Source organism: Seriola lalandi, unplaced genomic scaffold (genome assembly GCF_002814215.2).
Source record: "Seriola lalandi dorsalis isolate HSWRI2012SDOR001 ecotype SW California unplaced genomic scaffold, Sedor1 jcf7180002051035, whole genome shotgun sequence".
NCBI classification, from domain to species: Eukaryota; Metazoa; Chordata; class Actinopteri; order Carangiformes; family Carangidae; genus Seriola; species Seriola lalandi.
This window is the reverse complement of record NW_019521588.1, coordinates 3,052-31,043: the sequence shown is the minus strand read 5'-3', so window position 1 is coordinate 31,043 and position 27,992 is coordinate 3,052. Positions and strand designations below refer to the sequence as shown.

Genomic DNA, 27,992 nt, shown 5'->3' with positions numbered 1-27,992 from the left:
AGGAGATTTATACATCTGTACACTACAAGTGATGGGAAAATGGACTGTAAGTGTAAATTTCATCAAAAATGTATTAATTACTAATTAATCCATCCATAATTTTTCTGCCTCCCCTCTGAGTCCAGGTCATGCTTACTGATACAGACAAAAATGTTTTATCGTCTCTTGTGGGATTCTGTCATTTTTAGACTGGTATTGCTGTAAAAAAAATTTAAATTACATTCTGTGTGGTATGAAAGAAATGATAAAAATCTAAAATAAATTAGTCTAAATTTAATATGGTGTGGTGTTTTGTGTGCATATTGTCTACCTGTAGACTGGCTGCATCTCTCTGGTGATGCCTATTACTGCTCCTGGAGGAAACCGGTCAAATTCTTGGAAGAGGTCCCTGATGTTGGTCCTGTATTTCAGATCCAGGTCAAGCTGCACAATGCGCATCAGACCTGAAAGAAAGGTGCACTGTTAAAGATCATCAATTATGCAACACATTGACGTGACATCATCAAACTAATCACTCTGTGAACTATAGTACCAGTACCACTCGGGAAAGTGTGTCCAAACATTTGACTGGTACTGTAAGATGCTGCAGAAAAGTCTGGTTGGTGTTTGCTAAAGACCAAGCAACCTTCATTTATGTGGATACTTGATGAATAATAATTTCTTTTTAACCAAGTTTAATAAATGAGATCTCCATTTCTATAAAAATGATTCCAGGAAATGTACTTCTTAGTGAACTGTGCATGTAGAGTTTCCCTGCCTAATCACTTCCAAGAGTCCTTCCAGGCAGACAGAGTTAGAGGAAACAAGAGCAGACTGACAGACTCTTGGAAAGCTTAACACAATTATATGGTTTCTCTGCAGCGGTGCATTTGACTTTTGCTTTTCGTAATGTCACCAGTGATCAAAAAAATAAATTAAATAAAATAAGTAATTGCATGAAAATGTCAAGAAATTGTGGGGTGAAATGTGTTGAAAGTTGAGAATAGTATAAAAAGCACAAAGTGCAAGTTGTGCCTGACAGCTGTGAATGTAGGCACAGTAAATGATTAACACTCTATCTTGTTGTTTGTAGATGAAATCATAACAGTAACCAGGATATTCGGGCCCTCATCTGTTCATTGTTTCAGCTTCCTATGTTTTGCTGGTTGGCATGGTGATGAAAGGATGGGAAATACTCAGGAATGGTGCACCATGGGCACAACGTAATTGCTGAACTGATGAAAACACTTGCCATGTCAGCATGAGAGGTACTGTCAAAGATGATGGCCTGTAGTTTGAGGGCAATAAACATTTATTGGCAACGCAAAAGGTTGGTTTGATAACATCTTTGGAACTGGTGCATCTGGTGCTGATGGACTTACAAGATGGGGCTACTTAAAAATTATGACTGTGTAAACCCATGACCCTTTATTAGAGCTCAATATAATTTCAAATCTATTTTCAGTTCATCGTTGCCTTGTTAAGATCAAACATCCTTCAGATACATTAAATCACATTAATCTTAAATTGTATTAAATATAATCAGAATTATTTCTCCATAGAGAAATTGCTAATAATGAGCATGAAACTGGCAGCATATGAGCTGCTACAGTTTTCTAGTCTTGCTAATGCTAATGTGCCATCTTGAAGCTGAAAACCTTATTCTCATCAGTGTTGTTTAAATCATTAGAAAACAATGCAATGGTGTCTTGCCTCGATAATTTGATTTCATTTTCGTCCAGTCAAAAACCGGTTCCTGACATTCAACATTTTGCAGGTAGTAACTGTTTATTAGTTGGTATTTTGGGCCATAATCAGCGTAATAGTGAGAGGTCAAAAATGTTCCAAAATGATTTAATTGTTCCATGCTACCTCATGACACAGTCATTGTGTACTGTACTTAACAGTCAAACATCTGTCTGTGCCTTACTCCATTCTGGTAAAAAAAAAAAAATCCAGTGTAGCACCTGACTCAGCACTGTCAGAAATTACAGACTAACAGACCTTTTTTTTTCTTGGAAAAATAAATCACAGCCTTTGCCTCAACAAAGCCAACTCAAATGCACGACAATATAGGGTGGGGAGATCATGGCTGGACTACAAGTATGTGCTAAAGGATCGTGTCGAAACAAATGACGGAAAAAGAAGACTCAGCAATATGGCAGTGACCTGTTTTCTGTGCTCTCCAAACAAGGAAGCTGCCATCACAATGCCTTCATGTACTGTGGCAACAGAGAGGGGCACAGAAGAGTAATCTCCGAGTGGTCAGCGCTGTTTGTTTGTACTAACGGGGCTTAACTAGTGGCAGTGTAACAGGAAGAGGGTCTTAAGTTGTTATAACATTGTGATGTGGTGGGTTTGATGTTAGATCAGTGACTCTACACAAAATCCTGTGAAGGTGAAAGTAGGGTTGGACGGTGTGATGTTTTTAATCACAGCATTTTTTTTTTTTGTTGCTTAAATGATAATGAGAGCGCACAATATACTGTGTTAGCTCCTTAGGATTTCAACCAAATCTGATTTAAATGTAGTACAAGATTGTGTTTTCCTTATAACAGCTGTAGTACTTTGTTTCAGGTGAAGTATTTTCCATTTGATGTTGGTCAGACTAGTGCGGACTAGAGAGACCAATACATAAGAACTGATGAAGCCGCTTGGATAAGAGGCGAAACGTCTTCCACAGACAAATACAAGTCCAGTTGCCTTCGATTTAATCTGAGAAAGAGATATCCATTTGATGTTGCATCTCATATTTTCAGTGTTTTCACTGCTGTTAGAGCCGTCTTTCAACATTTTCGATAGGCGCCATGTCTTTCATTGATGCACAAATAATGCATGTAAAAAGGTTTCGTGTTTTGTGTTTGACATCATAATTGCTCATTGTCAAATATCTCCTTTTTCATCCACTGTTTCTCATCAGATGTTTGTTTTGGGCTAAAAATAGACATTTACACCGAATTGCTAACATACTCTATGACATGACAAAATCCATTGTTTGATAAATAGTAAAATGGTCATTATCAAACCATTTTATTAATAAGGGGGAATGAGGAAGTGATTATCTGGGGAAAAGCAATAATTGTCAGTTATTGCATTAATATTTCAGGCTCAACAGCTTTTGCCAGTGTAAAACAAGTTCGAGATAAGCCTGGGGAGACAAAGAAAGGGAGAATGAGGGTCCATTTCTTATTTGTATCCTTGTTTCCCCAACTTGCATTTCTTCCTCCTCCATCATTTCCTGTCAGAGTGGGGTGGAGAAATCAAGGAAACACGTTTTTTGTGAAACAGACCTTCCTATCCAGACAAATGTTCTTCTGTAGTGCTGCCAATTGCTGATGATTGGTACACAGCTCTGTACTGTATATTTGTCATAAAGTTAAAAGCTTAAAATTGAAATGTTTAAGTTTTCCAACAGATGAACACATTTACAACAACCTCAATTTAGCCAATGTACACATGAATCAAACAACAATGTGTAATTGTATTTCACTTACTTACAGGTGTTAGCCGCAGTATAAATTTATTTTTCAAATAAGTCAGAGCTGTTATTATATACAGATGTATGAGGCTGTGGTCTTTTTAAACACTTTGGAGGTGCAGTTGTATCTAAGGCTCATTGTTTTCAATTATTGGGAATTTTCACCTAAAATACCTGAATTCTTTTAAATGAATTGATTGTTTAAACTGACTTACGCCCGGATTTGCTTTTAATCTCCTCCCAGCAGCATAAAGCGAACTGTGACATCCTTATGGCTGATAGAGGATATGAGGGTATGAAATAAGGGAAACTAAATGCACTTAAATAGGAAGAATCAACCCAGTAGTAGGAGTCTACTATGGCAGACAGACAGTGGAATGAATTGTGTATGGATAATTGAGTCTTGTGTACTGCACAGCACTGTTCCATTTCAACAACCTCTTAACTATATACAATGTTTTTTCTGTGTTTAACACAACAGCTATTGAATGAAATGTATAAATAGAAATGATAGAGGTTCAAATCAGGTGCGTGGGTGTTATGAATGTATTGCAGGACTAACGTTGTTAGGATAGCTTAGATCTTGCCCGAAGGCACTGGTCAGATGGGATGTTTGTAATTGACTAAACCTCAAGTTAAACAACAGAGACACTGTTATCCAACACACATTTCTTTTTAGAAAGAAAGTGGGTCAACCTCATTAAGCCCTTATATCAGTCATGATGTGATCACTTACAGCCTCTTTGTAAGGGTCAGTGTTTTCTGCTTTTACCAACACTCATTGGAAAACCCACTAGTTCTTTTCTGAAGAGGTGATCACTTGAAATTCATTTTCACAATCAGTTTCCTCATTTATCCAAAAGCTGATGTGTTTCCTGCTGCAAGAAAACAAACTCACAGAGATCTTTAGTCAAGGCTTAGTTGTGTTAGTTAGAGGATGCTTGCTTTCTATGCCAGAAATAAAAGGTGAAGAGAAAACCTAAACAAATAAACTTCGGATCTTGAATCTTCATTATTACTTAAAAATCAAAAGTTAAAGTGTTTGTTATCATCCAAGTGGCATTTTTTAATCCTTTAAATCCATTTTTCACACAGTGGATTTTCAGTTATTAAGATTTTTATCTAATTTTCACAAAAACAAAACAATAGATTTTTCAAATAACAAGACTAAGCAGTACTAGTTTTGCTGGACTGCAATCCAAGTTTAGACTTGAATCACAACGGTTATCTATAACTCAATACTGTATACATGTGATGGCCTACTGTGTAGATATAGACAGAGGACTGAAGCTGCTGTTGCTCTGCTAATCAGCTGCTTTCACTACACAGCTTGTGAGGACACTGTGTAAGGGACATTCACTCTATGAGCCTGCACTGGATTTGTTGTCTGGCAAACATTAATCAGCAATACCAGCATGCTCAGTTCACTTTGAGGATGAGAAAAGCCCAGAGATCTATTACTACTCGAGGTAATCTTTAAGTAATATTGCAGTTTTTTTAATATAATGCACAGCACTGTGCAAATGTTTTTACTAAAAGTTAAGATAAATCAAATAAAAGGCATAATTTCAAATATTATGCCTTGAATACAACTAACTCGATAAAACAGAAGAAAGAAAAAAAACTATGTCAAATCAGTATTTGGTGTGACCACACTTTGCCTTTAAAATAGCACCAATTGTACAAATGATACTTGTGAATAGTTTTTCATGTTAGTTCGAAGGCAGGTTGTTCTAAGCTTCTTGGAAACCTTGTCACTGTTCTTCTGTGGCTCTAGGATATGTGTCAGTGTCTTGTTTCTCTTCATGTGATCTCAGAATGACTCCATGAGATCAGGGCTCTGTTGGGGCCAGACCATCTGTTACAGGACTCCTTGTTCTTCTTGTCACTGATGATAGTTCTTTATGACTCTGGCTGCATGTTTGGGGTCATGTTTGTCATCATGCTGCCGAATGACTTTGGGAAAAATCAGATGCCTCCTTCATTGTTTTGCGCGATAGATAAGGGTTATCTAATCCACACATCTAAAGTGCACAAAACTTTTGCACAGTACTGTATAAAACATCCATATTGCCAATAGTTTTTGGGTAGTTCCACTATTAAGTATGGTGAAGTGTGTACTGTCAGTCAATTCTCTAGAAGTACAGATCAATATCCACATTGGACCCTTGAGCTGTATTACTGGGCAGCCATCAGTACATTTAAATTCAGCCTGGTCCACTCCACCATTCCAGTTGTGTTAAACTGCTAAAATGATAATAATTATAATTTGATCACCAAATAAAGTATGTTTTCTGTACTTCATCTCGGAATTTTACCAGCCTCTGACGGGAAGTGTTGCTGAACCCATCGACTTCATCACTGTCCAGAAGTAAATAAAGATAGAACCTTAAAACCGCTCAACTAAATCTACATTTTCAACATACATCTACCATGTTATTTTCAGCCTGCCTAACAACAAACATATCAGCTACCCTCACTTCCAGGTACCATCTTTCTCATTTTAGTAAAGCAATTCATGTATTAGCATTAGTGTCACTTCTACTGTAGGTGGAAAATACAGATCAAGGTTGTTGAAGAGACTCATGTCCCAGCATGCTGAGACCTCTAGAGGGGATGCAAAACATACAGCTCCTCTCCACTAACAAAAACAGTGTTTCTTAGGAACCTTATTAATTACAACAGGTTTCCATTGTGCAGTTTTATTTCCTGCCCTCTAAGGATAGATGGTGTGAAAATAGTCTTTTCTCTACATGACTGCTTCCATTATGGTTTGTGAGCCTGTCAGTGTCGTTAAGTACTGCCAGATATTTGACAAAATAATCTTATTAGCCTTTTCTTGAGCTTTCAACCGCATCTCATGGCCTCCATCAAAGACCACATGTCCATTTGCTGATGAAGACCGCATGACACGGATAAAAGCTCCAGAACGTTAAGATTATTTCGTCCAACTTTCATTCTCAACTGTCAAGTATATATCTTTAAATGGCTTATTTTAGGTTCTATTGAACAGACACTATAAATAGATACAAGTCAGCAAACAAAACATGGATAAATAACCACTATTGCAACATATTAGCAATACACTAACACCTAGTGTACTATATTAGATTCTATTAACATACTCAGACATTTTCTTCTTTAACTGCAGATATTTGAAGTCTAAAATATTCTTCTTTTTGGCAGTTCAGCCTTAGGCTAGTTTATGGTGATATCACAATTAATAGTATGCATTTGTCTTATTAAAAAATAAAAGCTCTTACATTATGATTGACTACTACCTTGTAAAAGTGTAATTTGCCATTAAAAGTTCCTTTATACGTACAAAGACATTGTGATGTATGCTGGGTGGCTGTTTTACAATATCGTGTCAGGTTCTGAAGAAATGTTTGTGTTGTGATATTGTTACACTGTTATTATGAACAAAATATTGTGGTGGTATTGTGTCGAAAATTACCCCATGGTGATCACCTCTATTTAGCTTGTTAGGTGAAAATATGTATACTCTGTATTTTATTGTTATTAGACCTATTGAGTCTTGACTGACAAATTGAGCTGTCATTAAAATGGCAGACCTCACAAACTTGTATTTTCCATTCATGTTGAGCAAACACTGTTATATGGGCTGTGTTGCTCGCTTAACACTGAATCCAAAGTCCTGGCAATTTCTTTTATGTCTCCATTCTTTTCTGGCAACCAAATTAAACCTGCAGAAATTGCAACATCGCTCACATCAAGTTATTAAAGAACATTGGTTTAGGTGCATCACGTATCCCTCCAATCTCTCTGTTAAGAAAACCACATTATGCCCTTTCTACATGAAAGCATGCTTTAAATAGAAATGCGTGACCACTTGGTTACACAGAGCAGACGGGTGGCACATGTGATTGATCAATAAGCATTTTAGGGGAGCAACGTGAGACACCAGCCAGTTACACAACTCCAGTTCAGCTGTCATACAAAACCACCCAGTGCCACTTTGACAATATATTTCAAATCATTTTTGCGTTAAAACATTAATCTTTCTCTTCACAATTTTCCTCTTCTGCTCCCTACATTATCTCCTACCTGTGCAAATAGAATACATTGATGTTCTACAGAAAACCTGAAGGAAAACTTGGATTTGACCACAGGGGTTGTCAAGCCTCCAAATGTTGGAAATTGGAAAATACAGATTCTAGCTTGGACAAATTAATCTGATTCTCAGCACTGCCAAGTTTATGAAAAAAGTTTAAAGAATGAATCAATCTCAGTGTGAAAAACATTTGAACAGAAAAAAAAAATTATTGATATCACTACAACCTCTGTTACAAATATGTCTAACATAATTTCGAAGATCAAAAGTGTTATGTGCACCCTGTTAACAGTTTAAAAAACTTCAGTGGGATGGTGCCCTGCTGTCTGCAAGACAGACACCTCAGGTTTTATGTGTGTGCCTGTGCTGTCTATTGATTCAAACCGGAAAGCTTAATGGTTTGGTTCATCTGTGGATTGATGCCACATGCTGCACACCCACTGACACCCACTGACACCCACTGACGTGAACCAACGTGAACAACAGAGGAGATCGCTGCCATCGGTCAGCACCAGCACAGGGGGCACTAATGTGGGCAGCAGTGACAGAACACATCCGTCCTTCCTGACTCCCCAGGGTCTCTGCAGCATGCCACGTGTCTGTTAGATAGCTGCCCATACTGCCTTTTCCAGCTGTGCCATAGCAGGGCCGGAACAGAGAAGAGAGCCACTGCAGAATACAGTGTTTGAAGCTACAAAAGGTGATATAATTATGTGGATTTTTTTTTTAAATTAGACATAATGCGTAAACTTTTTTCAGTGTCCTTAGATCTTTTCTTCAAACAGGGAAAAAAAAACAGAGGAGGGAATCCTCTTCCAGGACAACAGACAAGCAATAGATGTGTGTATAGAATAGAGAAACAGAAGACATATCTCAGAACTTTGGCAAAAACATATCATAACTATCTGCATTGGCCGTATGGTTGAGGTGACCTTTTAAGCACTGAAATTATAGCAAGTTACCAAATTGTAACATTTACCTTTAGACTCTTCAGAGGTGATTTAATCTGATACTCCAGCCAACTAAGGCTATTCTAAACAGAGCAACCAAAGTGAATAACTACAACAAAGAAATGAGAAAACGTGCTTTTCTTACGTTCAGGCATGATGTGATGCATGGCTACAGACAGGAAGAAGATGGCGTCGCTGTAATAAGCTCCAGAGCCAGCACTGAAGTGCTTCTGCATGGCCTCCACAATAGGGAAGAGCTTCTGTGTGAGAGCCACCACGTCATGAAACAGCACCTGTGGGGAAGATCAACACAGTGAAATCAGGTCAGTACAACAATCTCCAAACTTCAGAAGAGCTTGAAACTAAAATACTGTTTTTTTAGACCATTAGTACATATAGTCTACAGTTTTCTTTTGGGTTTAAACTTGTGTTTCCCTGGTCTTAAAGTTTGCGTTATTATAAGACTGTACTGAGAGAAATGAATAGTGAATATATCTAATAAACTGAGCTATTTGGTAAAAAGTATCACAATATTTGAATCTGTCAGTACTGACCAGCCCATTACGGCCGGAGGCTGCATTTTATGATAAGAATCAGAGGTGCATGGGACATCTTTCCAAACAAAATCTCCTGGACCTTTGCAGAACATGTGGACAACAAATGAAACAGTGTCTCAAATACTCACTGAACAAATCCTGATGACTATAACATCATAGTGTGGAGTGAAATTACTAACCTTTGGAATATATTCTTAATGAAATACCTGACTAAATTTGGATAAACCCATTAACTTTTATGTGTGTATAGTTTGAAAATCCGAGTAGGAAAAATTGACATGACTATGGAAAGTGGCTCAAAAGAACACTGACCTCTGCAGACAACTGTTTTCTAGATGCAAGGTAAGCCCTTGCACTTTGTTTTGAAGAGCAGTTTCCCTATTGAGAGCGAATAGATGTCTTTAGCTTAAATGATCTCTTGGAGATGACATTAACAGCTTCTTTCATCTTTTCAACAGATGAGACAACTTCACAGAATTGAGTGGAGACGTCTGCTCTCGTGGTTTGTATGGCTGTGAGAATATTACCTCCATCGGCTATGTAATCTCGAGACAGCTGACAGTGCTATTGTTATCGTTTCGTTTTTTTCAGCTCAGAGCTTGGCCTGAGCACAAATTTTTTCTGCTCCTAAGATTGAGCTCATAACTGGAAGCCCCACTAAGCCACACTCAAATAAACCTTTTTACTGTCTACAGTTCATCAAAAGGACCATCGTCTATTAGGAAGAATAAAACCACCAAATGTTTTGTTGTACCACGTTGGCTTTTTAAGGTTTTGGTCAGACAAGTCACACTGTTCTACAAACCAAAGTATATTAAATGCTGTCGTCTTGGGTCGAAGTTTCCTGCCTCACTGTGCTGCTTCTGTGAGCTTTAAATCCCACAGCAGCTGTGAGGCAGCAGTTTCTGCTCTGATCATGTACAGTAGATATATCCACAGATTACTGAAAGAGGATTTACAAAAAATGAAAAATACAGTAAGCACTGATTATCATTAAAGCTTTCCAGTAGGAGAAAAACTAAATATGATTCTGATTTGGGGCAAACAGTATTTCCTGAGGAAAGGCTTTTCTGTTTTAAGCCTGACATCAGTAAGTGTGTATGTTACAGGCTTCATATAAAACCTGGACAATATGGCGGCTGTAATATAAATCAGACCCATGTGCCTCGATGGGAAAACATCATTTAACTATCCCCCAGATTAAGGTAAGCCCATGGAAATCAGTGCTGTATAAAATCATTGTCATGGGTAGAAGTAATATTTCTAAAGGTAGTAAATAGTGCTCACTATCTGGGACTGCAATGGACACATTCAAATTCCATGCATTTATGATATTTTCTTTAACATTCAAAGCAGCCAAGTTGCATCAGTATGCTCTTATCTGACTATGAATTTGTGTTCACCGTTTCATGTCGTTTCATGTTTCACTCGCAGTTTTGAAAGACTACAACAGTTGCAACAGAAGCGGGCGTCTCATTTCCACTTGTTGCTGCTCTGGTGTCCACGTTTCGCTATGCAGAATAAAATAAAAAGTAAAACCTAAAAGCTAATGCTCTCTGTGTTATGACACAACCAATTCAAGTCAACGGACAAACCAAATGAAGATATGTGATTAAAGTCAAGGGAAAGTAATGTGTTTTTACACAATAATATTTTTTGCTGCATAGAAAGAAACCTGGCAAGACAGGATCAACAGTAACTATGGATGAAGAAAGTTAGTTGAGGACAGCATATCCTAAATTAAACTTTTATGGCATGCTTATTTTTGGAAGGGTTTTATATATTTCATGAACTATTTTGTAAAATTTCCCATGAAGAATTAATGTAGAAAACACAGAAAATCCATAATTTACAATAAATCCAAACTTCCCCACAACTGTGCCACAATAAATTAAAATAAATCTTAAACTTATTTGCTTTTATATTTCTAACATGGACTGCAATTTACAAACCAAACATTTGACATTCTGATCTGGAAAAAAATAACAAGCCTATCTGCACTGGCACAGAGAAAACTTATCACAGTGAAGTAAAGGCCTTAAGTTTGTGGAAGTATTTCTGAACGGATTGACTGACCACACAGTTCCATTGTATAGACTAATAAACTGTGTACTGGCTGTCAGCTTTTTGATGCATCGGATTAATTTGGGAAGGCCACCCAACTTCAAAAATTCACCATCTATTTTTTTTTTTTTTATATTTTGCTTTCAAAGGCGCAAATGACAAACAGTTGATGGCAGACTGCTATTTTACCATGTGAGCAGCTATTATTGCATCCGCTCTGTAGCTTACACAAGAAGACCAACAGACATCAATGTTTTAAGATGTTTTTTTTTTGGAAATACATAAAAAAGCATTAAATGTAGCCACTGCTCGTGCAGCGGGTCCTTCGATAAAGGGACCAGAACCACAGGAGTTCACTGACTAACCAGCCTTGAAAACTGAGATGCTTTAACGCAGAAGTAATGCTCTGTTGCAAATCGCAGCATGGTGCGGTTTGCATGGTATTTTATACTTAGAACATGTGGCTTGTGAACAACAAGTAAAGCAACAACCCTTCCCCAGGAGTTGAACACAAATGAATTCTCAACATGTGAGATACAGAGGCTTATTGTTGTAAACATGGAAGGGGGATCTAATGTTTGGTGACATATTTTAATCAAGTTAGAAGAACATTATACTTTGCCTAGAGACTATTGCTTTCCTGTTTACACCCCCCACCCCACCCAGATTTTTTCACACATCAGATTTTGGGACACAGTGACAAATGCCAAGTAGCTGAACATAATTTTTATTCAGTGGTAAAATAAATAGCGTTCTGTTGTATTATCTATACTTGTGACACCTCTGGTATTCAGTCTATGTGGCCAAATATTATCATTATCTCACAAACAAAACCAGCTGCACAAAGCTGACTTGAGAGACTGGACATGTTTGGCAGTTGTTGGCACGTTGTGCTGCTTTTTGAAGGGATGCCAGTACTGAGCAAAATTTCCTTTTTTGACTTTTGTGGATTACTTAACATAACTGGATGAGAGTATGAGAGGGGGAAATTGAGAACCTTAAGCCTGTATACACTTGAGACATATCGTTCCCTGTCAGTAACATTTACTGTCTTTGCATGGGTAGGATGATAGAAGATAAATGTTCACTAAGTGGAGTCCCCGTTAGCAGGACATTATTTTCAGAGCATCTGAATAAAGATGTGAAGACACAGTGTTAACCCTTAGCTGCTCGGCCTTTAACATACACTGTCCCGACTGTGGAATGCTTTGGTTTGGTAATGCTACTTTAGATGTGTTTTGGTCCGTTTATTTTGGGTACATTATTTTCTGGCTTGTGCACATAAATCGGGGTGTCAGGTAATAGGATGAACCCAAACTATTCTCTCTGTCCTATCTGTATCTTTGCCACGATTTCTCTATGTGAATGTTACTGCACATCCGGAGAGAAAGTGGCTGCACCTCGGTCAGAGGTGGCAGAACTGTATTTCATGATCCATTATCTCAATCCATGTTTAACAGCAGTGGTCTGGAATGATACCATGAGATTAATAAAAAAATAAAAAAATAAAAAGCACTAGGTCTACAGCTTGTGGGGAAAAACTAAGCACAGTATGAATTTATAGAGCATGTTAATTTGATTTAATAAAGCAGAAAACTCATGTAAGAGTTATGAGAACTGTTTTCCCTAGGTCACTATGTACTAACTAGAGCCTGACTGATACAGTATTGATATTTTTGGCCTATTTTATCATCATCACAGATCGGCATCAGAGCGTACGTCAGCACTTAAGTAATAAGATATTGCAGTACATCATTACAGACAGCTAAAGATGTTTCTTTTTAATTAGGGGGGGACATTCAGGGCCTTTGTTTGAGAGTGAACAGCAGTGAACAGTTTGGAATTTCTGTACAGCCCACACCACCAATAATAACAGCACCACAGCCTTAGGTTGATCTGTAAACTTGAACTCATGTCTTAGAAACTTAAAATATCTCACAAATTTACACCATATTTCTACAGCAACTCTCTGTTTCTAGATGATGCCGCTGACATTCTTTCAGGCTTAAAGTAGATACAATCAAAAAACGTGTTTCTTCCTGCCAACATGTTTTTGTATTTGTTTATGTTGCTGTTAAGTAAGAACCCTTACAAAATTTTTATTTTTTATATAATTTATAAAATACCAACATCTTGCTAATACTGCCAATACTTTGTGCTCCCCCTGTCCTACAAATGGGTTTTGTATTTTGGCTAACGTCCATAGTTATACACAGACTGACTATTAGTATTGGCTGAGTAATGCATTAAAGGAAGGGGTGGGGGTGGGGAGATAATCTCTACATGCCTTGAGCTGTATTTTTGAAAAAGAGACCTTATCTGGTTCTGTCTAACAACCTAGTAACACAACAGATCCAACACACAACACTTTTTATAGTACTGTAGCAGGTCCCACAGCATTTTTCCATCCCATGTCAGACCTGAACAGTAAAGATGTCCAGTATTTTACATTACAAACTTCAACTGTTCTCCTACAAGACTTTGAGCACAGTATAAAGTGTAGAGAGTGAAATGAACATTGAAACTGCCAAGATGGCAAGCTGAGCAAACCTCTAAACAATCCAAAGCAGGCATGGGATCAGTCTAAGCTAATAGAGAGATGTAACATCCACACACCAGATGTTGTAGATGATTAGACATTCCTGAGAGAAAATGTCTGGCTGGTGAGGAGGATTTAGGATGGGATAAGTAATTTCTAAACAAGTGTATGATCTTGTGCTCTGTGAAGAATATAAAAGAGGAGAAAAAAAACGCAGGCATGTAACAGAAAGAGCAACTGAGAGGGAACATAATCTTCTCTTTTGGCAGAAGGAGCAGAGTTGGGAAGGGATTTGTTTGGCAGGCCAACACTGCCCCCATGTGTTTCAACTCTAAACCGCATCTACAGCCAATGTGTTTCTCTAAGAGGAGGACTTTCTTATTTGGATAGAGGGGTCAGAGTGCAAGTAAATGCTAGACATGTTGTTGGACAGTGTAAAAAATCGAATTAAATCATTACTAACATATTTAGAGCAGTGTCCACCTCTCAAAAATGAAATACACCAAGTGAATACCACCTCAACTTCAAATAAAAACTCAAAAACCCATGTGAAATTGGGGCCTCAAAATGGGGTCACAAGTCAAAAGACATTGAGAAAATCCCAGTGTTACTGAAATGTAATATAATTACAAGCAATCCACCCAAAATATTCTTAGATTTCTTATTAATTTCTGTATGAAATATGCTGGGAAATCAAGTTGAATATAAACAGTCCGTCATAAATGGTGTATTTATGTCCAGTGGGGCAGGAATTAACGCTGATTATAATTATCGATCAATCTGACAATAGTTTTTCTGATGTATCGGTTAATTGTTTGGCCATTACTGTTTTTTGAAAGCCCAAGTGGACATGGTTGTCAACTGCCCAAAAACCGAACATTATTGCTTTAGTATAAGACAAAGACACACAGCAAATCTTCACAATTGAGAAGGTAAAACTAGGGAATGTTTGGCAGTTTTGCTTAAAAAATGTCTTAAACGGTTAACAGATTAAAAAAATATTTGCCACCTAATTTTCTCCCAATCGACCAATTGATTATTCAACCAATTGTTTCACCTCTTTTTCATCAGACTCTGCAGTGCTTAATGCTGAAGCAATAATAGATGTGTATCTAGGGCTCAGGACAAAAATCTTAATACCAATATGAATTTCCTTTAATCTGCCCTCACGCAATTTGATAAATATACTTCATAATGTACAATGATTGTAATGCATATAAAAGGCAGCTTTAGTAGAAATTAAATTTCCATCCTCCATCCTCTGCAAAAAATGGGTTTAAATTCAAACATCTTAAAGATTTCTTATGTCTTGAAACCAGTAGATAATTGATAAATGGGCTGCCTACCTCATACTTAAATGTTGCATCGAGGAGAAATTCCTGCAGCATCCTCTCTCCCAGTTCTTGGCTGGCCTGGTCACTCACAAAATGAAGCACCAACACCTCTCCTTCCAGAAAGTGTCCGTGCTTCACCATAGACAACATGGCTACCCTGAACTTGTCCTGAAGGCTCCGGCTCTTGTCCACCTTGGTGAACATCATGAGTGCGTGGTAGCGTTGGTCAGCAGCCTCACTGTCAACTTTCTTTGACCTGAAACCCTCGCTCTCTTCTCCCCCTACATCTTGGCCTTCCCCTCCTTGCTCCTCCGATCCAGCTGTATGTGAGAGCCTGGTGTCCACAGTCAGATCCGCATCATTTCTGTTGGTGTTGTGGCTGGCCTGGGTCTGCTTGATCCTCTTAGTGGTGCTGGAGAAGTTCTGCTTCTCAGAGCCAAAGTAGTAAAAAGCTACAACAGCAAGTGCAGCAGCCAGAAGAAGCACAAACTGATAGGACCTGAATGTACTGATCCTACCCATGATTCTGGCTACCAGTCTTAGGATGCCCATATCTTCCTGTTGGTGTCATGAGAATGGGGGTGTAAATGAGAAAACATTCACCATTTTGCGTCCTTTCAGTTCATGGTTATTTTTCATAAGTTGTCAACATTCTCCTGTAAGAGAAAGAATACTCTTTTTAGTCTTGTCTTGACACATATTTTGATAAATGATTAATGAATTGAGTCATTTTTCATGCAAAAATGGTGAAACAAGAGGCCAATTCCAGCTTCTCAAATGAATGGATTTCCTACTTTTCTTTGTCATGTATGTTGTAGGGCCTTTTTTTTTTTACATTTCATTATTTTGACTAACTGATCAGCAGATTATTCGATAATGAAAATAATCAGGTTTAGTTTTGAAACCATCCTTGTACCTATTGTTAAATTAGAGCATCTTTTTGATGCCCCCTACTACAAATTGTTGTGGACTTTGATGAGCTTTTATTTAACACTAGTATATTATTCACTTGAACAAAAAAATATTTGAAAATAAAAAATGTGCATTGACATTGTTTGCTTAAGTTGATCTGTACTCCGCACCCTACTCACCGACTTTTAGAGGTCAGGTCAGAGCATATTTATGCCTATTAATTACATTTTACTTGACCTACTAATCTATTTTGTTGTATATAGGTGTATTGATCTAGATTTTTTTATTTTCTTATTTTGGGTTTAGTTTGCATGATTTTAGTCTTGGTTTAAAGGTTTTATGTTCAACTTTATATGTTTTATGTAAGACTTTTAACATCTTAAAATAATTGAAAAAAACATTTTATTCCTTGGATTGGTGTATTTTATAGACCCAAACTATTATTTTGGGTATTGTTTTTAAGCCTTGCCAATTAAACATGCGATTCGGGGTAAATTGTATGATTTCGAATATTTTATTGTTATTTATTATCTTAATTATAGATTGATACCTAAATTAAATAAATGCTGGTTCCGTACGTAATCTAGTGGTCAACTCTGACACTTACAAACCTATAAAATCCCATCATTACCATGCACAGAAAATAAAATTCACATTTAAGGAGAAAGAGTTACTGATCCACTTGCCTGTCTCATGTAGCTCTATGCAGTCCAATCCTGACAGTTTGACCGGGAATTAGACTTCCCCGTGTTACTGGATCCTTTTAAGAAGCGGTACTACATCGGCTAACGTCAAACTGAAATTTAATGGCACCGTTACCGTTCACGCAAGTCCATATAGTCAAAATAACCGCAATGACAAACGCATGAGCAGCAACCTGTTGACACTGACTACCCCCGAGGATGCTAAGTTAGCAAGCCAGCAACGACTTTGCGCCCAGATGTGGGTCGTTGAGTTGCCCTCCAAACGCTTTGTTGGCGCATGACTAAGCACTGTTTGATTTGTTTAAAAATCAAAGACGTGTATGTGCATAGCTTTGTCGATCTGAAACTACCACGGTGTTTGCACAGCTGGGTGATTTAGCGAGACAAAAAAGGCAGTAATGTTTGCCACAGAATGCACCAGCTAGCACGGGATAGCAACACAATCCTGTGACACAGCCTTAACCACACCCACTCTGGCTGAGACGTATTCCGAATCATGCTGCCTTTACGTGCTATCGGAAAAAAAGGCAACCTGTATTTTTCTAAAGACACTCTCCACACGTTTTAGGATATTTTGCTTTGAATAACAATTAGTGTCAGATATAATTTTCCATCGTTCACAGTTCGAGAAAAAAAACCATCTACTCCTTCACGCTTACTCCCAAATTTATGAATATGCTAATATTTTTAATTTCAAGACTTGATGAGGATAGAAATACACAAGAGGGTGTGGTGTGGTTGCATGCCAGGGAAATTCTGTATACCTCCACTAATTCATTGACCTGGAGGGATTTTTGTTGGAATATTATTCAGTTTTTATATACCCTAAACCGAAATCCAAATTAACTGTGACCAAGTACTGTTGCAGGAGGGAGTGTTGGTGAATAGAAGTGGAATATGCCCACATACTGTCCACATGCACCGTTAAGCCAAAACATTATAACCAGGTATACTAGTTTAAATGTCATGGCATATGAGTGAGTTACTAATCCTGTATAGGTCCTCAAGGCTTCTCAGATATTCTTTCCTGGCTTCTGGAATATGGGGGCAGATCAGCAAACTCTGTTCTCTGAATGTTTTATGAAATGTCTGTATTGTTTGAGGGACATTTGCTTGTAACAGTATTCATATACATTGTGGTAAAGGTTAGAGCTGCAATGATTAGTGAATGAATCAATCAGTCAATCAACGGAAAATCTTTCAGCAATTATTTTGCTAATGGATCTATTTATTATTTATAGAGCAAGTTACAAAACACAGTTACAATGTGCTTCACAATAAAAATAAAGAATAACCGTAATAAATCAGAAACATTAATCTAAAATAAGATAAATAATTAAAACAATTACAACAAATACCATGCGTTAAGAAAAAGCCATTAGATAAAAGTGAGTTATAAGAATAGATTTAAAAGTAAATCTTATCAGTAAATTGAATACCTTTGGGTTTTCAAACTTTCTCAAACTCAAGACATCACATTGGGCTGGGATAAATTGTGACGGACACATAAATAACAGTAATTCTTCTCAAGGAAAAGCGTCGGAGTAATTCTCACACCACTGGTAAATATCACCGGGAAACATTGTTATTATCATATCATATGGTCCCACTTACACGGGATCAATTGCATATACTATGACAGAACTCACAAGTACGAGTTTTCAATCTGCGCTTTAAAGCACCATTCCTGCCTCGCGACAGTTTCGGCCGCGGCATTGTTGCTCTCTGCTCGCGGCGGTTGATTTCTTGTCTGTAGCAAATGCCAACCACCCTCTATTTTACAGGAAAGATGCGCGTTTTTCTATTCGCCTAATGTTGTTTTCCTCGTAAACGTTTCGTAGCTCGTCTTTTTTTGTTTTAAATCTAGGCACGTTGCTAGCATATAGCTAGCCAGCTTGCTAACCAGTCGCGAAAATGAACTCCAACACGCACGTCATTCAGGTGACAAATGTCTCCCCGAGCACAACGTCCGAACAAATGAGGACTCTGTTCGGATTCCTCGGAAATATAGAGGAACTGAAGCTGTTTCCACCTGAGTGAGTATTATCCATTATACGTAGGTAAAACGTTGCCTTACCTAAGCTCACGCTGGGCTCCTCTTGAGGCCTTCCAGCACCGAGTAGGCCTCGTTGCACGGCTCGCTAATGTTAATGCTAACATTTGCCCGCGCCCTCCGTGAGCGGTAGTCGCTCCCAGCAGCACATACCGACACTACGGCTGTACGCTCTTGTTCAACCAATCTTCCGACAAATTTCTCAGTTAATCATTATGTGAATCAATTAAAGTGTCAGAAAAACGGTTAAAAGTGCTCGGTACAATTTCCCAGGTCATGCCTTTAAATGCCTTGTTTTAGACTAATAGCCCCAAACAAAAAGGTGTTAAATTTACATGGTTATCCAATTATTAAAGTATTCTCATTTTAGAAAAATAGTAAAATTTCTGCTAATGGGCAGATTGATCCATAGACGGATCGTTACAACTCAAATTAATACGTTTTCCTGTCGTGTGTTTGGGTGAATAGACCCCTCTAAATCCCTCTCTTCTGCAGCCACCAGGATGTAACGCGTCCAAATAACAACCAAGTGTTGGTAATGGTGTCAGGACTGACTCTATTGTCAATTATTCTCCCTGTAATATCTAATCAATCATTAAGAAAATGGTGAAAACATGTTCATCATAAGTTACCAAAGCCCAAGATGACAAATTTAACTTACATATTCTTTTTACTTCAAAACCTGAAAATATTCATTTTACGAGATAAAATGGTAAGATGTAGAAAATTCTCCCATTTTAAGGCCTGAAAAGTAAATGTGAAATAAATATTTGATGAATGAGTTAACTATTTTTTAGAAATGATTCATTTTCAAAAAATTATGTCTTCATTCTTTTAAAGTGGATATCTGTTTTTCTTTTTTTTCTTTTTATATCACATTAAACTGAATACCTTTTGGTGTTGGACACAGTCTTCTGAAAGTTAGTTGATAAAGTAATCACCAGATTAATAATGCAAATAATAAGTTGCTACCCTGCTGAAAAAATTGAAGAGCACATGAATATCCAAATTAAACTCAAATTAGTTGTCTAATTGTATCAACATGTTAACTGTAATGTAAAAAAAATTCTACAAATTCAGAAACTTTTTTTTTCTGGCAATTTGCATCCTATACAATTAATTAGAAAAGTTAATTCATAAGCAGTGTTAATTGTTAATAAACATTTGTTTGCAGCTCATGTTGTAGCAGTGAAGAGCTGAGAAAGGGCTTTTTTCTTTAAACCAGTAAATATAGTGCATTTTAAAATGGACAAACAAGTAAAAGTCAAACAAATATCATCAATAGGATGCTTGGATGGAAGTATTTTCATATTGACTTTTAGAAGGAATAATTGTTCTCTGCTTTGTATTTTCTTCTAATGAATTACACCTGGCTACTGTGCAGGTAGGAAATGTCTTAGACTACTTTTTTAGGCAAGATAACGATGCAACAACACAGTAACATTTCAGTTTTAACTCACTATATAAATCACATTACAAGCATCTAGTGAGAATTATGGGAAAATGTTGTGACAATACAACATGCTAGTAATATTTAACCAGCCTCAGTTTTATTTCAGGATTATATTGTGTAAGCAGAAGATACAGGACATGAGAGATTTTTCAGCTCATAATCCTTTATTAACTCAGTTGTCCCTGGGGACACAAACTAACAGTTTGAAGAGGGCATGTTGGGTCTCCTTGTTTGTATTCTTTGCACAACATATCTGTATTTTTTTCCAGTGACTCTCCCTTGCCTGTGACTTCACGTGTCTGTTTTGTAAAGTTCCTTGAGTCTGAATCGGTGGGAGTTTCTCAACACCTGACGAACACCGTCTTCGTGGACAGAGCCTTGATCGTGGTCCCTTTTGCTGAAGGTGGGTGTCTTATTGTATTATGTTACTCACATGGCTATCTGTGAACATACATCACAATGTGTAGGTGTATTTAATAGAATTGCAAACACTATCTGAGCCATTGTGAGTTTTCTGACCAAGCAAAATTAGCTAAGCTTTTCAGTGCTTGGCATTTCTAGGTATGTAAAAGGGAAATGTACATTTGTGTCCATGTCTTACAATCTAGCTGTAAACTTCTCTCTCTGTTATTTGTGTTGTGGTTTTCATAGTGGACAAGTCATTTGCAGAGAGCCCCTTCCTTGCTGGCTGAAAGTGGTCCTCTGCTGCCATCAGGAGATTAGAAAAAATAATGGCACCAGGCTCGCAAGCCCCCTTCTCTCTCTTGTTCTGCAGTAAAACATTAACTCTTTATTTTTTCTCCTCTGTTCAAGGCATCTTTTCTTTAAAACAAATTAGCCACACAACTCTTAAGCAAGATGAGGGGGTGGGGGAGAGGGTGCAGGGCAATCTCAATTCCTCACATGTTCAAAGTATTGTAGTTCATTTCAAATAACATGTACATTGATTTGTAGGCATGCACCAAACTAGGGATGCCCCGAGCAGATCTGTTTCACGGCCGTTCAAGGCATTTTTGAAATTGAACCATTTCTTATCCTCTGTTTATATTTTAACTTTTTCTCTCTGGATACACCACTTGTCAAAATGTCCCAGTGTTCATGAGCCAACACTTCAGGCTAAAAACAGTCACGTTACCTCTATTTCAACTACATTTTGCAGGTGTTGCACACTAACGGCATAACTTATGTTATGAACCACACATGTAACTGATCCAGACTGACTCTCCTTTGCCCATTCATATTTTATGCAACACTGTAAGAAACTATTAAAGATCCTGCACACAGGTGTTTTCAGATACTGGCTGATTAGACCTATATATATGTACACACATAGGTTGAAGTTGGGTGGGGCTATGGTGCCAGCTTGCTGAGGTCACCAAACTCCAGTGTAAGTTGTCCTGCCCTAACAGGTGCAACAAAACTTAGCAATAGAGTGAGGGAGATGTCAACCAAACACAGCCGTACAGGCCCACACTGTCCTGAACGAGGTCTAATCGGTCAAACAAGTGAAGAAACCTGTGTGGGTTCACGGTGGGTGTTTAATTTTCTTAATGCAGAGCTGTTCAGCAAACGCATCCAAACTGCACTGAGTTTTTAAAATGTACTCTTGGCCTGTTTAAGCCAAATATATGCTGTGCAACTGCATTACAAAGAAAAATATAAATACTGGATCAGGACTTGGTATTTGCAGATTCATAATACTAACTTGCTCAGATTGGGAATAAAAAGAAAGAAATGTTCGGGACCTCCCTACACCAAGCACAAAGCATGCAAGATAGATTAACTAATCAGCTCTGCATGCAAGACTAGACTTTGAAAGTGTGTTCCATCATCTACAGAGTTATTTTCAGCAGATGTTGTGGAAAGTTAATTAGAATATAATTTGGTTATCAATCATGATAAACGTATAAACTTCCTTTGGCTTTTACTTGGTTCATGTGCCAAAGCCTTGTAGTATTTATTTACACTGTGCATTTGTATTCCCAAATTTTCACTAACATACAAGATAAAAAGTAGAATTAAGCCTCTGCTTGATGTTGCAGTAAAAATGCTTATTTATTGACCCTCTCCACACATGACTCTGAAAGAGTTGAGTGAATCTCACGTTTAACAGTGGTGTTTCTTTTGTTGTTGTGTTTTACAGTTCTTTTTCCTGGTTCAGCCAGCCCTATATACCAGGCCCTGCTGAAAATGCCATCAACAGTTTTGTCTTCTGCAGCCTTATCCTGTTTCTCAAGTGTCCTTTCTGTTGTGTGCGTGTGTGCGCGTGTGTCTCTCTCTCTCTATCTCTCTCTCTCTCTCCCTCCCTCCGCCCCTTTTTAAAATGTAAAAATGTCAGATTAAAAATAGCCTATTTTCAGATTGCACAACCATGGATGATCATCTCCTTAAGATTTTCCCTTTTGATTTTACTGTTTGGTTTTCTTCAGCTTTGGGCACATTTTCATGATTTTATCATGGCTTTTGCTGGCATTAGCCCATAACTGTTTAATGCAGATTATCTTGGACATTGTTAAGTTATTTTGTTCTTTGTTTTCTTGTGACATACTGTCGGCTAAAACCTAGCAGTACTGTAGTTTGTTAGCAGTACTTTATCTGGTTGCGAAGTAATTTTTTTTGTGGTGGGATTGTACAAAGTAACCACCAACAAAAGCCCAGAAAAGGTAAAATGACTGAACCTTTTCTGTTTTTTGTATTGGTAGTGGTAAGTGATGTTGAAATGTACCCTTGTGTATACACCCCAATCATGAACTTTGTTTTCTGTATCTCAATGTTTTTGTGTGCTTTATAGCGAAGCAGCCGGCGCGAGTCGCTTGTTCATAAAACATCTAATGAAAGTTGAGAGCACATCCCACGGGACAACTGGCTGTGCTTGCTTACGTTTGGTTCATGACTTAAAAAACAAGTACAGGTGATAAAATCTTGGCAGTGTTGACCACAGTGTGTATTGTGACTTTTGAACTCATAGCTGCTAATCCTACAATCATACTTTGACAAAAAAAAAAAAAGTCAGGGATCAAGATTTACAGACAAGACAAAAAGTGGATTTTTATTATTTTTTTTATTTTTCACTACAGAGTAGTTAGACTGAGGTGGCTTGTCTGCAAGTCTTGTCTGAGTGTTTATCGATGTTTGCTTGGAGCAGGTACTGAAATGCTGTTGTTTTTCTCCAGGAGTCATTCCTGATGAATCTAAAGCTATGTCCCTGCTGGCTCCAGCGAATGCCGTGGCAGGAATGATGCCTGGTGGAGGCCTTCTTCCAACACCCAACCCTTTGGCATCAGTGAGTTCTTACATTAAGTTTGTCTTTAAAGTTTACATTGTGTTTTGGTATCTGAATTAAACGTTTTATTTAAAGAGCAGAGTGAGGATATTAGCATCTAGGCATATTAAGAAATGTGGAAAAAATAGCATACAACTTGTATATTATTGGCATATAAAAATTCACAGATATGGTATTGTGAAAATCTATTGATTTATTTAACTGAAATAAATCCATAGATATTTTTTTTGTTTGTTTTTTTTTATCTTTACTATGGATGGCCACAATGTGATGTGAGCCTATTAAATACTTAGTGATAATGATTGAGCCATGTTTGTACCAAGACTATAACACATTACTGTCGGGATTGAAAAGGTTTCATTTAATGGGACATCTACTAACATTCTTGTATAACGTACTCCTTGTAATTAATACTGGATGGTGAGCTTTGTAAGACATATCTTGCATGTTTGGAAAACCATAAAGCACCACAAATGTAGTGTTTATGCCAAAAAACTCTTAAAAACATGACAAATCAGTAGCAAGTCAACTGTGCTATGTCGAGTGATGCATATCTCAACTGTCTTTGTGTAATATTTCAGATGGGAGGGACGCCATTTGGAGGTCTTGGAGCTCCCAACATGGAGCAAATGGCTGCCATGGGAATGCCGGGACCAAACATGAACCCCCAGGTGAGCATTCAATGAGCCACATTCATAGTCGCAGCAGATTCAAACAAAATTTCTCTGATGTTTTAACATTGTACTCATCTCTCTCTCAGGCTCTCTCTGCTGACTTCCTGAAGCTCATGCAGTCCATGGACCCCAAGTAAGAAACTATACACAATCTAATCCCGAGTATGCAATCGAACGTGCCTAAATATTTCTTTGAGAAAAATCTAAATGATTGATGGCCTTTGCAGATTGAATCCATTAGCGGCTGGACTGAACTTGAATCCAGGACTCAAGACTGATGCCTCCAATAAGGAGATTGAAGAGGCCATGAAGAGAGTCCGAGAGGCCCAGTCTCTCATTTCTGCAGCCATTGAACCAGGAAGTCAGTAGACTGTTTCTTGTATATAATGTAAAACACCAGCTTTGGTAGAACAGTTTTAATCTGGCTGGTTTATTGGATACTATAGTCTTTTCTTTATTTCTGTTAATAAGAACAGTTTGTTTCTCACAGCTTGGCAGGTTTTAAGATTGGAAAATGTATCACTTTAAAAAAAAAAAAAAAAAAAAAACGTTGAAAATTGAGCGGTTTTTGACCAAACTAATCACAGAAACCCTTAGTTCCTATGGGGACCTGATAATTGACTCTTTAGGATGCTGCATTTAATGAAGACTACCTGCTTAATTTAGCAGTTTATAGTACATTATAATGAGTGAGGAAGTTTAACTCCTAAACTGTGCTCTTTTTCTTAAAGTGAGATGACCTCTAGAATTATAATTAACAATGACAAGAATTTGTGCATATTTATTTGTTATATGAGCAATCAGTCTCTACTACATGGTAAATATTTAACTTCGTTATTGTTTTTGTAGATAAGAAAGATGACAAGCGTAAACATTCCCGCTCCCGTTCACGGTCTCGGCGCAGACGGTCCAGATCTCGCTCGAGACACAGGTAAAGTTTACATTTGCATTACAAATTCTGCCACCAGACTATTAACATCAGTTCAACATTACAGTTGTGTTATTATGTTTTAAATTCTGTTCTGTTCATTTTGGCAGACGTTCGAAGAGCAGGTCTCGGCGGAGGTCCCATTCAAGGAGTAGGAGGAGGTCCAAGAGCCCACGAAGGAGGCGATCTCACTCCCGGGATAGAAGCCGCCGCAGTAGATCGAGGTCAGCATCTCTAATATTGTCTTCAGTACAAACATAGCTTCCTTTTTACTTTATTGGAAGACTTCCTGCATGTGTTGACTACTGCAACTACTGGAGACATGGACCCTTTTAGATGAAAGGATTTTTTTTTTTTTTTCTCTCCAATAACCTCATGGGTTTGTCTTTCTGAATACAAATTGCTTTACAAAAAAATTCACTTGTAAGGGCTGCCAGTACATCCAGGCCTGCACGATATATCGGTTGCTGATAAGTAGGAAAATTAAACTATTCTTATTGTTGCGATGAGGGAATTTCAGCCAATAACAACGTTCGATAATGCAGAGCATGCTGCGGACGCCGCTTAAAACTCGGCTCTGAATAGTGATTCTTTCCCCTCTGGCCTTCCCCTCTCCTTGTGTTGCTGCCTGTTTGCACAAAGCTTCCCACAGTACACACTTGTCAATAAGGAAATAAAGTCTGGCATTAATCATTCTAGAAAAAAGAGAAACTATGTGTATTACGTTTACAATAAATTAACATTCTTTATTCCAGGGACAGTGAAGGCTTTCAAAGTTTTTGTTTGTATTAGAAAAATTAAGTTAAATTAAATATTTTCCTCTGCAGATTTTTGAATTCATGAGATTAACATTGGTTATCATATCAGCCAGAACAAACATCATTATTATTGGTTATCAATCCTGAAATTTCATATCAGTGCACCTCTGTCCAGTTTTCTACTGCTCGCTTCGAACAGCTTCTTGAACTTAAAATGCCTGTATGACCCTGCGAACTTTCCTGTAATGTGCTGCTGATTGCTAATTTTGTTGACCTTGATTGTCTTGAACAGGGACAGGAGAAAGGAGGAAAAGTCAAAGAAAAGGTCCAAGACGCCCCCCAAGAGCTACAGCAGTGCCAGGAGGTCTCGAAGCATCAGTCGGTGAGTGTTTTGATTAGCGTCATGTTCCTTTGGTCAATTACAGGCACACGTGCCATTCATAACACTTTCAGTTAATGTTCTGTTATATTCACAACCATTCAGTTCAAATGGCAGCAGTCCATGGTTTGAGAGCCTATCATGGGATTAATTTTAGGCACACCAACTTTAAATCCGGACAAGAATGACAGACTTGACTTACATGAAATAATTTTGGCTCTCAGGAGGCACAGGCGAAGCCGCAGTGCGTCTCGCTCCCCCAGGAGGAGGCTGTCCAGGTCTCCATCACCCAGACGGTGAGTTGTCATGTGCAACACATCTTTAATTTACAATTTAAATTTTGGAGCACAGCAGCAAAATATAACGATATGATGTATTTGTAATGTTCACAGTCACAAGAAAGAGAAGAAGAAGGACAAGGATCGTGAGAAGGACCGGGATAGAGAAAGGAGGGAGGACAGGGACCGGAGCAGAGACGAAAGAGAACGCTCCACTAGTAAGAAGAAGAAGAGCAAGGACAAGGAGCGAGATCGAGACCGCAAGTCTGATAGTGAGAAAGGAGATGTTAAGGTATGGTGTGGCTACGTTCCTTCTGATGGATATAGAGCATCTCAGCAATCTACTGATCCCACAATTTTCCAAATACCCTTTTTGCGTTTTTAACACCTTTTAAACTGTGGTGATACAGGTGACTCGGGATTATGATGAGGAGGAACAAGGTTATGACAGTGAAAAAGAAGGAGAGGAGGAGGACGACGAGAGGAAGAGCGACTCTGACTCTGCTTCATCTCCCAAAGGCCAGGAGGAGATGGAGAGATCAGAGGGCCAAATTCCCAAAAAGTCCAAACTAAATGGAGACGATCACCATCAGGAAGACATGGAGATGAGCGATTAAGAACGTCCCCGAGACCGAACCAGACCGCGTTATCTTTCCACTGTCCTTTTATATTTTTAATATAGGCCACAACATGTCTGTGCCTGATCACTCAGAGTTAAAAAATGGTTTGTTGTCTTAACTGTAGAAGCCTTGGGGAGGGGAGGGGGTGTAGAAGGAAAGCAGTCAAATAATTTTTGTAAAAACATGAGTAAACAAGGACTAAAATATGAATAACTTGAGACATGGTTTTAAATTGTCATTGCTGTACTTTTTAAGATCCTGTTGGTTTTTCTTTTTGTCGCCTTTGTGTTCAAACTTTATCTTCCTGACAGTAGAATACACAGCACTTTCCAATTAAGTGCTGTGTCTGTAAATATTTTACTAGTTGGGATTGAATCCTTTCCTCAGACTGTTAGTCACTCACCACCTGGCACCAGCTTCATGTTTGTTTGTTTTTTCTTTGGGTTGCTGAACCATTTTTGCTTCAACTGTGATGCACCCAGTCGTGTTTCAGCTGACCTTCCTATTTACAGCCCTTTGTAAGTGTACACTGTAGATTGAAATGTGTTGCAATGAAATACTTTGTCTGCAATAGGTTTTCCAAAGGAAACTAATAAAATTGGGTCAAACTGTCAACTTGTTTGTTGTTATTTACAGAAAATGTTAAAAGAAAGGGTAAATATTTTGGGAAATATAATTAACATGGCTTAAAGCTCTGACACTACCAATATTCTGGTGCTATTAGATGTTTTTATACCTTATATTATGACATTTGATGTTTTATGACTTCCTATACTATGACCTTTGACGTATCTATGCCATACTATAGTATGATGTTTTTATGACTTGCTATACTATGAGGTTCTTTTTGACGTTTTTGTGCCTTGCTATACTATGTTTTGACGTTTTTATGTCTTGCTTGTCTATGCTAAGACATTTTTAATGTTTTTATGCCATACTATACTATGATGTTTTTATGCCTTGCTATACTATGA

The 27,992-nt window shown here is 37.9% G+C and overlaps 2 protein-coding genes across 3 annotated transcripts in view; one reads left to right on the top strand and one right to left on the bottom strand.

The window, feature by feature from the left end:
- xxylt1 (xyloside xylosyltransferase 1) overlaps nucleotides 1-18,791 on the bottom strand; it is a 34,450-nt gene extending 15,659 nt beyond the window's left edge. Inside the window, exons 1-4 of one of the 2 annotated variants that reach the window (XM_087171999.1) lie at nucleotides 18,670-18,791; nucleotides 14,989-15,632; nucleotides 8,628-8,775; nucleotides 311-443 (exon numbers count right to left, since the gene is read on the bottom strand). In XM_087171999.1, coding sequence (XP_087028125.1) covers nucleotides 311-443; nucleotides 8,628-8,775; nucleotides 14,989-15,528 — 821 coding nt within the window. In that variant the 5' untranslated portion in view covers nucleotides 15,529-15,632; nucleotides 18,670-18,791. Of the gene's footprint in view, nucleotides 1-310; nucleotides 444-8,627; nucleotides 8,776-14,988; nucleotides 15,633-16,574; nucleotides 17,137-18,669 lie in introns of those variants that run through there. The other variant, XM_023399233.2, reaches the window with a different exon arrangement.
- Nucleotides 18,274-27,633, top strand: LOC111649489 (uncharacterized). The gene is made up of 12 exons (XM_023399234.2): nucleotides 18,274-18,628; nucleotides 20,368-20,501; nucleotides 23,272-23,381; nucleotides 23,963-24,052; nucleotides 24,142-24,188; nucleotides 24,283-24,416; nucleotides 24,905-24,986; nucleotides 25,094-25,207; nucleotides 26,034-26,123; nucleotides 26,345-26,416; nucleotides 26,513-26,690; nucleotides 26,809-27,633. Exons 1-12 carry the CDS (start codon nucleotides 18,507-18,509, stop codon nucleotides 27,013-27,015), a joined length of 1,380 nt encoding a protein of 459 aa, XP_023255002.1. The 5' UTR covers nucleotides 18,274-18,506; the 3' UTR covers nucleotides 27,016-27,633.
- The last annotated feature ends 359 nt before the right edge of the window (nucleotides 27,634-27,992 follow it).